Consider the following 12732-nt stretch of genomic DNA (forward strand, 5'->3'; position numbering starts at 1 on the left):
AACAAGTCCTAAGCAACTGATTTCTCACTTCAGGATCTTATGGAGAAGTCACCTTCCACCAGTTGGTGTGATAACATGTATTTTCATTTGGATTATTTACATTTGTCCTTCAAATGACTGTGGGGTTAAAAGTAACCTATATTCTCCTAGAACTAAAGGCCAAGCTAATTTGATTATGTCTATAAATATCCATAGAATTAGGTAGTGATTCAGAGCCTCACACTGTCTTAACAAGAACACAAATAGTCTGTGTTGTAATGACTAATTGTTCTTCACTCCATGAAAATGATTGAACTATGTGTACTGCCATTTTCTGAATACAGACTCCCGTGTCCCCCAGATACTGCAAAGGTGGTATTCATGCAAAAGGAATGTAGCTTTTCAAACAGTACTTCATTTTTCTCATTTTCTTAAAAAAAAAAAAAAAAAAGAGCTATTTGCTCTACTACCCAACTGGGTATATGTGAAAATCACTTCAAAATAAACAAATGTATGTTACAACCAAATGTATGCTAAAGCTTATACACAAAGTCTGGCTTACTAACAAATAAAGCAACTGACAACCAGGACCTGTGGAGAAAGGATTGAGTTGAGATTTTAAAAATTACCAAGGTAAATATTAAAAATTACTTTGGGAAATGAAAAGCATAATCTCAATAGAAAATCAATTCTAAAAATTTTACTGTTGCTTCATTGAAGAGGCAGCCAGCCCATTAATTTTATTGCTCAAAAAATTCCCAGATATAAATAATTATTTTTTAATTCACTAGATTTTTTTTTCTCCCTAATGTTCACGATCAATATTTTCTGTTGAGCAAATTCCAGATTTGCTGGAATTCACTGATTTCTAGATTGGATTTGCTTTGGATCTTAATTTATACAATCTTTTCCTTGAGATTTAAGAGGAAGAGAAAAAGTGAGGTAAATCTTTACCAGAATTTTCAGCCAGCCGTAACTTTCCACAACAAAGATACCGCCTCCATTGCTTCCTGACATTTTCTTTGGCCACACAGTAAAAGATGAATATGAAAAATCCTAAGGAGGGAAAAAAAACCCACAATGAATTCCAAGCTAATAGCTGAATGTCATAAGCTCACTTTGCACAAAAGATATTAATAATTATTTTGGCAGCTGTGGGCAACATGAAATTTTGCAAATTGAATAAAAAGTTCAGAGTCCTAGGAAAGCTTGCTGTCAAAAGGCATCGGGGAATGAATGCCTTTAGAAAATCTTTGTAAGATTAAGAATATTTATATGATAAAAGGAATCATAACTTTGCATTTCCACAATTAAATTCACTGTCTCCTCCCACATCTTGTCCTTGGCCTTCTGTATCTTGGAATTACAAGCCATCCACCCAGGATCCCAGCTTGGACTTAGGCTCCTGCCTCTCCCTCCCTCCCTATTTAGAATCCGTTTCCAAGCTCTGTCAAATGCCATCTCCTCCACACATCTTTCCCTTCCCACTCTCCTCCTCTCCAGCCCACTGCCATGTCCTTTGCTTGGATCTCTCTCTCCCCCTCAAACCCAGGCAGTACAGCGATGCACTCACCTACCTGCCTGCCTCCTCCTGACCTGCCCCAGGTGCTGGCATGGAGAGCAAGCTGAAGACCTGAAGGGGCCCTGGGACTCCACCTCTCACCCACTCGGGTGCCCAGTCAAGGCAGGCCAGGGCTCCCCAGCCAGCCCCATGGCTGCCACTCCCCAAGGCTTTTGCCAATAAATATTTGCTGAGTGAATGGATGAATTCTGGGTTCTCTGCTTTCTACTTAAAAACCCCCAATCTATTCACTTTAAAACCTTCATTTTAAGATACCAGGGGCCAGGCGTGGTGGTGGCTCACGCCTGTAATCTCAGCACTTTAGGAGGGTGAAGTGGGAGGATCACTTGAACCCGGGAGGCGGAGGTTGCAGTGAGCCGAGATCGCTCCACTGCACTCCAGCCTGGGTGACAGAGCGAGACTCCATCTCAAAAAACAAACAAACAAAACAGTTTTGCTTCTAGTAGGGTATATGTGCCCACCGTCAAGACCCATGTCTGAATATTACACAGCTTCATTCATTTGTCACCCTGGAAGTCGACCATTGGTTGCATTAGGAGAGAAACAGCATGTATAAGAGAGGCCAAAATCAGAAGCTATATATATATTCAACCACCCCAAAAGCCCTGTGCATTAGGGTTAGTTTCCTTTTATAGATGAAACAATACATTCATTCCTTTCATCCATTCATATTCTAATGAGAAGATAATCTGGGGAAATGAAGAAAAAGGCAGATTCAGTTTCCACATTAAACATGTGAGGGTGGGTACCTTGCTTTCATGTCAATGATTAGTGTAATGTGGGCATATATATATATTTTTTCTTTTAAAGTATCTATTACTTTCAGTATTGCCGTGGTTGGCAAATAAAACTTTTCTTAAGACCCTTAAAAAGAATTTGCTCATGTTTTTGGTTTTGTATGTAATACCATGCGGTGTAACACCTGGATATACCAATTGAGGAACCGCTATATTATAAGTAAAAATTAATAACCATATATAACCAAACAAGCATCTCTGCTGGCTTCCTCCAAATTAAAATAAGAACCAACAACCAAATTCGGCATTTGAATTTAACCTCAGGTTGGGATTTCTCTGAAAACCAACAAGATGATCTATTGCCTGATAGAACTAGAGAAGGACAATATGGGAGCAAAAGCAACAGGAAAGATGAACAAAAGCCAATGAGAAGGCAATTAAAAGGCATCCCCAAAAGAGGATTCAGAATAAAAGGAAACTAAGGGACAGTGAATTATTGTTATTGTAATGTAAACCTAATAGCCTGCTGGGCTTTTAATGCCAAAGCACTTCCATTAAAAATTAACAGCAGACACGTCTTTCATAACACTGCTCTAAAAGAATTAGTCATTTTCCTTTCTAAAGAGTACAACTATCAGGGTTCCAAGATGCATGGGCTTCATTAACCAATGGGAAACCTAAAGCAGATGGCGACACACAGAGCTCTCTTTCCCGCTGAGTGTCCCAGGGCAGCAACTTCTTGGGATTAGCCTTCAAGTAAGACTGCTGCCCCTTGGGTCTGTCTGTTGCCTTCCCATTTCTCATTGTCTCCAAATCGCTGACCTAGGAGGGGAGAGTGGTGAGCTCCCACAGGCACAGTCATGGTATGTGTGCTTACAGTCTGCATGTTCTACTTGAATACAAAAGTTTTTTTTTTTAAAGAAACCAAGTGAAGGAAGAATAATTGACTTTTTCAAAAAGTGTTCCTGGCAGGTTCCCCTCAATATGGTCTCTCCAAGGAGACAACGATGAATAAGGAGAAAAAAACACCATTTCTTGAATTTAGTAAGCACCTTTCCTCCAAGGATCTCAAAGCACTCCCTCTCAATAATAAATATGTTTTTCAATGAAAATATCATAAGCCACTAAATAAGCTACTTTGCATATACAGGCATACCTCATGGGGTTTCACAGATAGTACTTTTTGTTTTTTTTTGTTGTTGTTGTTTTGTTTTTTTTTACAAATTGAAGGTTGTGGCAGCCCTGCGTCCAGCAAGTCTCTCAAGGCCATTTTTCCAACAGCATGTACTCACCTTGTGTCTCTGTATCAGCAGTTTTTAGCAATAAAATATTTTTAAGTTAAAGTATGTACATTTGTTTAGACATCATGCAATTGCACACTTAATAGACTATAGTCTAGTGTAAACACAACTTTTATATGCACTGGGAAACTAAACAATTTGTGTGACTCACTTTATTGCAATATTTGCTTTATTGTAGTGGTCTAGAACCAAACCCCCAACATCTCTGAGGCATGCCTGTACTCTTTTAGTAGCTACATTTTTATATTCAACTGGGATCATTCAGTTTGTATTTGATGCTGTAAAGCTTACCTTGTAAGGTATTAAAGATGGCAAACAGATACATGAAGGTCACGTTAACTGGTCCCCAGGCAAAGAAGGCAAAGCCCCAAGTTATTCCCAGTAAAAATGTAAGGCCAGCGATACTCCTGAGGTCTTGAATACTGGTTTTTCGCTGGGCTCCCAGTTGCTTCTTCTTTTTAATTCGACAGAGCTGAACCAGGACCACAATGAACATGCTGACGTTCAGCAAAAATATCACACAGAAATATCCCACCACCGTAATGTAGAATACTGCATTGTTGTTGATCCAGCAGCTGGAGTTTGTGGAGCGGGGGAAACAGGGGAAAACATATTATAGTAATGAACTAGAGTTCAAAATGATACAATGAATCTCTAACATTTTACTGAAACATTTTCTACCAGTACAAGAGAAAAAAAATGATAAAACTGCTATTCTCTACAACCATTTATAGCTCTAGGGAAAAGAATCTAAGAGTTTATTTGAGGACATTTGGTGATTTAAAGTATTTTAAAAATAGACCTTTTTTAAAACATTCAGGATTTTGCCCCTGTAAATCCTAGCAACTCTGTTCTATGAGTCTTTATTAATATAACTGGAATGTCATTTTATCAGAGGCTAATGAAAATATTTTCAAAATAGTTCTTCCTAATTCATTTTTCTTTTCAGAATAGCTCCTAATTCATCACTTGAAGAGTAGCATGGCATTTCCAGCTAGCTTCTCTCATTACATATGACTGTGAAGGCTGCTGTGAAGTATTGCTGGGTTTTATTAGGATGATAGCAGGAGTCAATATGCTGATTAGATCCTCCGTTTTCTAGGAGCATTCCATTTTCCAGTTCACTTAGCATTCCCTTAGGGGGCTTTGTACTCACAAGTCATCCGGTGAACCATTGGGGAATTTCCCATAGGATCCAAGCCCATAGTTATCTGGGGATATAGTCAGGATGATGGTCACAACCACAGCTGGTACCCCTGGAAGATGGGAAACATTGGTCACACCTGATTTTTTTTTTTTTTTGAGACGGATTCTTGCTCTGTCACCCAGGCTGGAGTGCAGTGGTGCGATCTCGGCTCACTGCAACCTCCGCCTCCTGGGTTCAAGTGATTCTCCTGCCTCAGCCTCCCTAGTAGCTGGGATTACCGGCGCGTGCCACCATGCCTGGCTAATTTTTGTTTTGTATTTTTCGTAGAGACGGGGTTTCACCATGTTAGCCAGGATGGTCTCGATCTCCTGACCTCGTGATCTGCCCGCCTCGGTCTCCCAAAGTGCTGGGATTGCAGGCGTGAGCCACCGCACCCGGCTGGTCACACCTAGTTCTAATAACCAAAGTGGGTGACAAGACTAGAGATCACATCCTATTTACATCTTGTAGCAGAGACTGGCTAGCTGTTCACCAGGCTGGTTTCTTTTCCTCTTTGGCACATGACTGGATGCTCCCAGCCTCCCAGGCAGCTGGGTGTGTGTGGCCACATGGCTCACTTTGGGCCCATGGGATACGGGCACAAGTGATTTGCTCCACTTCCAGGCCTGCCCCATAGAAACCTCCTGTGAGATCCTCTACTTTCTTTTTGCCTGAAAACTTAGGGCAACCTTGAGGCAGAGTCTTCAATAGCTTGGATCCCTGAATAACTGCAAGACCAGGGACTCCTCTGCCCCTGCTAACTAGACTGTAGGTGAGTGAGAAATGATCTTCTACTGAGATTTCAAGGTGAATCTGTTACAGCTGCCAGTGTTGCCTTTAACTCCCCACCCCCCGCCCGGCCCCCCTCTGTCACCCAGGCTAGAGTGCAGTGGCACAATCTCGGCTCACTGCAACCTCCGCCTCCGCCTCCCGGGTTCAAGCGATTCTTGTGCCTCAGCCTCCCAAGTAGCTGGGATTACAGGTGTGCACCACCACACCTGGCTAATTTTTGTATTTTTAGTAGAGACGGGGTTTCACCATGTTGGCTAGGCTGGTCTTGAACTCCTGACCTCAGGTGATCCGCCCACCTCGGCCTCCCAAAGTGCTGGGATTACAGGCATGAGCCACTGCACCCAGCGTTGTGCCTTTAACTTATACATGTCTGGAATGTACATTTAAGAGTCAGCAACTCCTGGCAAATCTTTCATTATGAAACCAAAAGTCCTCAATTTGAAGACTTTGAGACCCAGTGAAGGATGGAGGGTTCTGTCCTGGCTGATCCAGGGGGTGGTGACTGCTACTATGCTGGCTCTGTTGAGAGCCCACGGACACTTCCCTTCAGAGAAGGTACCATGAGAAGGGTCCCCCAACTTTAAAATGGCTTTTGGTGGGGAAAGAATCCTATTCACCACTGCACACCATCACCCGCCAGCCCCATGCCACCGCCCCACACTCTGCACACCGACCAGCAGACGTCCTATCTCAAGGCTCTGGTAAAGAACAAACAATTCCTTGTCACAGACCAGTTGCAGTGCCTGGTAAAATCAAATCTAATAGTTCATTTAATGCCTTTGCGCTTGTACCTTCTGGTGACCCTGACATATGATAATTTTCTAAGTGAGACACTTTGTTAAAAATAAAACATTGGGGGTGGGGGCCTCATACTTAAGAAAGGAATCTGACTTTCAGCCTTCTCTAAAGAAGACAGAATCCGTGCCCAGTATCTGGAGCGGTGACTTATGTTTCTGGGACAAGCAGGGAAAGGGTGTTGTTCTGTTGTTCTTCACAAAGACATAGTGACGTAAGATAGAAGGCAGGGTGGCAAGGGTGGTGGTGTGCTTTCAATCTTGATGTGTAGGAATATTTAGCCTGAAAATAGAGGCAGTCTGGTTGGGGGGATGGCAGAAGGCTGCATATAAGGAGACGGAGAGCCAGGCTTGCTGTTTTCTAGCTTTGTGAATTGGGGGGAAATCACATCATCACTTGGAGTCAGTTTCTTCACCTACATTTGGAATGACTGCCTGGCTAACCTCACTGGCTTATCTTGCATGGGGTCACTTGTGTGAAAAATAGGGGATTATACATACTGTTATATATTACTTGTAGATTATCTAAAGGACTCTCTGGCAGAAGAGGTATCAACTTACTGTTTTCTGCCTGAGCAAAACCACTGGTAAGTGCCACCAGGGAGCCAACTGAACTTAATGGAAAATCAGAACTGTAGAGCTTTATAAAATGGTTATTGGCTGCCTTGTAAGGTCATGAACTCCCCAGTAATAGAAGTATTCAAGCAGAAGTTAGATTATCTTTAGTCAAGGATAAGTCAGGTGGAGTTGAGGGTTGAAGAGGCTCCTGCATTGGGTGGGAAATTGAATGAAGAAATCTTCAAGATATTTGGGGAGCCTAAGGCCTTGCGACCTGCCACCAATAGGCTGCACAATCTGAAATGTCATGCCCACGTGGCAGTGAAGTTACAATGGGTTTTATATGCACATTCTCTCACTCTGCCCTTCTTAGCATACTGTCATACGTGTCTGATATCTGGGAGGTACAAAGTAGAATGAGGCTGGCTGGGAGCTCAGGGACTGAGAGTTTGGGCTCTTTACCACCAAGCTAATGTTTTCAATATATTACCACCCCAAGCTAATGTTTTCAATATATTGAGCACCTTCTGTGCCAGCCCCAAATTCTAGTTCCTGGAGATACAAAGAGGATTCATGGTTCAACCTTGAGGAATTTCATATTCATAACAAATCCAAAGAAATAAACAGGTGTCCTAGAAGGAGACTTGACAAAGTTGCTCTTCGGGCAGTGCACATGTAAGAGTATAAAGCTGTTTTAGAAACTTGCTGAATGTGATCTGCTTCAACGTTTCCACCTGCTCAAAAATCAAAACACTGGAGAAAAGGCAGAGAAAGTCCAGGCAACATGCAGGCAAGCTTATACATACCCCAACCGACAATGCAGAATTTAAGGATGTATTTTCGGATGTAAGTATTAAATACTTTGACAAGGGCCAGGTACATATGGAATGCTTCTAGGCCCATCCATGTGAATGAGACCAAGAGAAAATAATGAAGAAATACAGCCACTGAGATGCAGAGGCCTTGCATCTTATACAGAGCAATCCACGAGTCCAGGAGGAAGACCAGGTTCAGCAGAAGCAGAGCAGCACACAGCTGGATGAGGATTTTGGAAGGGTAATCCCTCCGGATCTTTCTAAAAGGAAAGGATGAGAACAAGAATTAGCATTCTACTCTGCCAACCCTCCAACTTTTTTTTGGTTTAAGATAAGGTCTGGCTCTGTCACCCAGGCTGGAGTGCAGTAGCGTGATCTCAGGTCACTGCAACCTCTGCCTCCCGGGCTCAAGCGATCTTCCCACCTCAGTCTCCTGAGTGGCTGGGACTACAGGCGCTCTCTACCACACCCTTATTTTTTTTGTAGAGACACGGTTTCGCCATGTTGCCTAGGCTGGCCTCAAACTCCTGGGCTCAAGCAATCCTGCTGCCCTGGCTTCCCAAAGTGTTGGGATTACAGGCATGAGTTACCACACCTAGCACCAACCCTTATGTAAGCATATCTGTCAGGCTCTTTGAGTTTTAAGCAATTTATTTTTATTCTTTGGTAAATGTCTATATGCATAAATTTCCTCTGTTTGAGTATATGTGTATATGGGGTGGGGGGGAGCTTAAAACCAACAACAACAAAGGAAAAATCTAAACAGAATCATCTGTGATAACCATAAGGAGAATTTGTGTCTGTATTTCTGTGGGACCTTTTACATGCTGACTGCTGACCCATACTTTTAAATAGTTTGTAGTAGACTCTACTAAGCACTCGCCCTATTTCTCCCAGACTACTTTCGGAAGCATTGGTGCTGCTTCTCATGGAGTCTGCTATATTCAGATCTTCAAAATTTAACCAAGATTCCCATATTATTGTATGTTATTAGGTAAAATGAGATCATGGAAAGAAGAGTTTAAACTACAGCTAAATGTAATAGCATAGGAGAAGCCAGCTAATTGATGACATGTTCATGTTTATGCATGCAAAATTAGATCTGATGAAATCATTCTGAGTAATGGCTGGCCTTCTGGTTATTTAGTCTCACTAATAATATTTCCAAAGGCTCACTAGAAGATCCGTAGTCACAGCTAGACCCTAACTTTGGCACTGAAAATAAATTTTTACATTTCCTGATCAGTGTCCAAAATCTAAATCCAAGAACGTACATATTGTTTCGATTCGTTAATGCAATAAAAATGCCCATGTCCTTCTTTTCCATTAGAATTTGTTGGAATTACCCCCAAAAAGCAACCAAAGGGACCTGTCTGGTAAGCCAAGAAGGAAAGGCTGTTTTTTAGAATGGCATTCTTGCTGCAGAGCTACACTCACTGAATATCTATTTTTTTCAGTAAAGCTTTTACATCCTTATTTCTCTCCATCCCCACACCAGTTAATGTATTTAATCTTTTGTGTTTGCTCAGTATAATTTAGAAATGTAATTTATTAAACATAGTTCTTATGCTGTACATGGTGCTGTGGTCTATTTCGGATGGTAAGTCTCTGGGTTTTGGGGCCTGCATCCCTCATTCATTTCACACTTTATGTCTATCAGGTACTGGGTGTCATTCTGGGGCACCAAGATGATTCTGACACAACCCCTGCCTTCAGGGAGTCCACAGACTAGTGCGAGGACACAAATATATAAACCAACAAGTCCCATAAAGTTGATACATGGATGCTCCACTAGCTGGGTGTACAGGGTAAGGCAGGCCGAGGAAAGGGCTTAGTTAATAAATGTTGGCAATGGAGGTGAGTGCTGAGTCCTAAATCCAAATTTCCAGTTGTGGATACTCACTCAAAAGCTATGTAGGTTACAAGAGTCACTGACAGAAAAATTGATGAAAGCCCACAACCAATATATGTAATGAACGTCAGAGCCATCATTTGAGCAGGCAGCACAGATGTCCTAGATAGGTCCTGGAAAATGAAATATTGCTTTTAATAATCAAATATTTTTAAATAAATACAAGACTTATGATGTATCAAGTATTCTAGGGATCCATTCATAGTCTATTCAACAAACCTATGAGGTAGGCACAATTATTACTATCAGGTAAAGATAAGGAAACAGAGACAGACACAGAGAGGTTAAGTAACTTGCTCAAGGACACACAGATAGAAAGTGGAGAAGCCAAGATTCAAATTCAGGTCTGGCACACTCCAAAGCCCACATACTTGATCACTGCATTATAGTGCAATGGAAAGGAACTGGACTAGGAGCCTAAAGACTGCAATTTAGCTCCTGCCTCTTACATTTCTTAGTTCTATGACTGTGGGCAATTATCTAACAAGAGAGTCTTAATTCTGATTTTAATAAAATGACAATAGCAACTCCCCATTCTACCTATCTTGCAGGACTGTTGGGATGATTAAATAAGAGCATTTATGTCAAAGTGTTTTGTAAAAATCTTAAAGTGCATTGCAAACTAAACAATTTTTATTACTCATCCTAATCTGAATTCCTTAGTTCTCTTAATTATTTAAAAGAGAAAAACTTAAATGTAAAAAGAGAATGTGAAAAAATACTTGTCTTTCATGTTCAGGTATTTTCCTTCAGGTGCATTTGCTTATTAGAAGAGGAATCTCTCTCTCTCTTTTTTTTTTTTTTGAGATGGCGTCTCTCTCTGTTGCCCAGACTGGAGTACAATGGTGTGATTTCGGCTTACTGCAACCTCTGCCTCCCAGGATCAAGCGATTATCCTGCCTCAGCCTCCTGAGTAGCTGGGACTACAGGTAGGCACCACCACACCCAGCTAATTTTGTATTTTTAGTAGAGACGGGGTTTCGCCATGTTGGCCAGGCTGGTCTCGAACTCCTGACCTCAAGTGATCCACCCACCTCGGCCTCCCAAAGTGCTGGGATTACAGGCGTGAGCCACCATGCCCAGCAAAGAGTAATCTCATTGGTGTATAAATCAGCCACAATATCATATCTGCTGATCTGTCAAGGTTATCCATCCATCAGATTAGACATTGTAGTGTGATGCCCAGCTACCCCTCAGACTCAGAATTTAAGGCCACGTGGCACAGGCATATTACCAGTAGAACGCCGAAGCTTGTTAGATGGCTACAGGTACAGATGGTTTCATTCAATCTCCTGTCTTTGACAGAGCAGCCATCGTCTGACCAGCCTCCTCTGCCACCTGTTGGCATTGGGAAGAATATCTGTCCCATCAGCAAGGCCACAGCACCAGTGACTTCACACCCTCCCCAATTAACCCACTCAAGAGTTTGAAAAGGTTATGACTGGAACTTACCATTTCTGCCCAAGTCCCAAAATACACATCTCACTGTTAACTCATCCTGTGGTAGAAAGATAAATCACAAATAATTAATTTACTGAACTAAAAAAAAAAAAAAAGCAAAACTGAAAGGTATTTGAAAAGAAAAAAAACTGTGGTTTTTTTTAAATTTCAGAATCTTAGGCTTAATTTTTAGAGAGTTCTTATTTTATATGGTCCCTAGAAGCAAGTAAGCCCTAAATAGACCAGCACTTCTTAAGCTCATCAATCGTGCATAGGAATCACTTTGGGGCCTTATGAAAATGCACATTCTGACTCAGTGGGTCTGGGTTGGGGCCTGAGACTCTGCATTTCTAGCAAACTCCCAGGTGATGCTGATGCTGTGGGTCTGTGGACCACACTGTGAGTAGTGAGGTCATAGATGATGCTTAGTGTGAACTGAGCTGAGAATCAGACCTGCAGCCACAGATCCACACACACTGATATCTGATATTTCACAGTTGTTAAGAGCTTGCTTTTGCACCAATTCTTCCTGGAAATTAGGTGGTCAATTTTTTTTTTTTTTTTTTTTTTTTGAGACAGGGTCTCACTTTGTCACCCAAGCTGGAATGCAGTGGCCCCAACACAGCTCACTGCAGCCTTGAGCTCCCGGGCTCGTGATCCTCCCGCCTCAGCCCTCCAAGTAGCTGGAATTACAGGAGCCTGCCACCACGCCCAGCTAATTTTTGTATCTTTTGCAAAGATAGGGTTTTGCCATGTTGCCCAGGCTGGTCTCAAACTCCTGAGCTCAGACAATCTGCCCGCCTCAGCCTCTCAAAGTGCTGGGATGACAGCATGAACCACTGCACCTGCCCTGGTCAATTATTAAGTGTGTTAAAATCCAATGGAGAGATGTGATTCTAGTCCTGCAAACTACTCCAGCTGAGCTGAAGGTTCTTTCTGCCTGATCTGCCTTTTGCCCGCCATGCCTTACAAGCATAGTTTGTACAAGGTGTTCCTGGTCAATGAACAGACGGCACTGGCCTCTCCCCACCTGGCTCGGGTTGATGTGCTTTAATGTGACTGTCACGTTTCTTGTCAAGTTCCTGACGGTCAGGTTTGCAACACTCGATGATATGACGTAGCTGATCAGAGAGAGGTTCTCCAGGGAAGGATCCTGGCACACCAAGATGGCAAGGGTAAATGAGATATTATCAGAGTTTTAGAGCTAGAAGGAACACTAAGGAATATTCAGTCCACATTGTTTATCTTACAATATACGTCAGAAATTGAGGGACAAGGAGGAAAGTGACTTTCCCAAGGGATCACAATCAGAGAAACAGAGCTTGTTCTACGATACAATGCTCTAAATACTGAGCTAAAGTGCACAGATTGACACAACAGGATTTTGTGAATCTTTAAAGGGAACATAGCATTAAGCCATTTAAGCCGTGTGTCCCCAAGCAAGTCACTTAACCTCTCTCTGCGCCTCCATGGCTTCATCTGTAAAATGGGATAATAATAGTTCCTTCCTCTCAGGGTTGTTGAGAGGATTAGAGTTAACATTTGTAACTGCTTAGGATAGTGCTTGGCAATTGGTAAATATAAATACTATGTAACTGTCAGTTACTGTTATTTATCATCACCAGTATCATTAGGC

At 42.1% G+C, this 12732-nt stretch overlaps 2 protein-coding genes across 9 annotated transcripts in view; one reads left to right on the forward strand and one right to left on the reverse strand.

The window, feature by feature from the left end:
• LOC134809367 (uncharacterized protein C10orf95-like) overlaps positions 1-12732 on the forward strand; it is a 73080-nt gene that overhangs the window by 11062 nt on the left and 49286 nt on the right. Inside the window, exon 3 of the mRNA XM_063804893.1 lies at positions 10464-10585. The gene's annotated coding sequence lies outside the window, so the exon portion shown is untranslated. The remainder of the gene's footprint in view (positions 1-10463; positions 10586-12732) is intronic.
• ADGRG2 (adhesion G protein-coupled receptor G2) overlaps positions 1-12732 on the reverse strand; it is a 136771-nt gene that overhangs the window by 5802 nt on the left and 118237 nt on the right. For all 8 annotated transcript variants that reach the window (XM_016943191.4, XM_016943198.4, XM_016943195.4 and 5 more), the window contains 8 exons: positions 12127-12249; positions 11109-11154; positions 10891-10994; positions 9648-9769; positions 7736-8004; positions 4756-4855; positions 3891-4174; positions 934-1035 (listed from right to left, as the gene is read on the reverse strand). In XM_016943191.4, coding sequence (XP_016798680.2) covers positions 934-1035; positions 3891-4174; positions 4756-4855; positions 7736-8004; positions 9648-9769; positions 10891-10994; positions 11109-11154; positions 12127-12249 — 1150 coding nt within the window. The remainder of the gene's footprint in view (positions 1-933; positions 1036-3890; positions 4175-4755; positions 4856-7735; positions 8005-9647; positions 9770-10890; positions 10995-11108; positions 11155-12126; positions 12250-12732) is intronic.

Source organism: Pan troglodytes, chromosome X (genome assembly GCF_028858775.2).
Source record: "Pan troglodytes isolate AG18354 chromosome X, NHGRI_mPanTro3-v2.0_pri, whole genome shotgun sequence".
NCBI classification, from domain to species: domain Eukaryota; kingdom Metazoa; phylum Chordata; class Mammalia; order Primates; family Hominidae; genus Pan; species Pan troglodytes.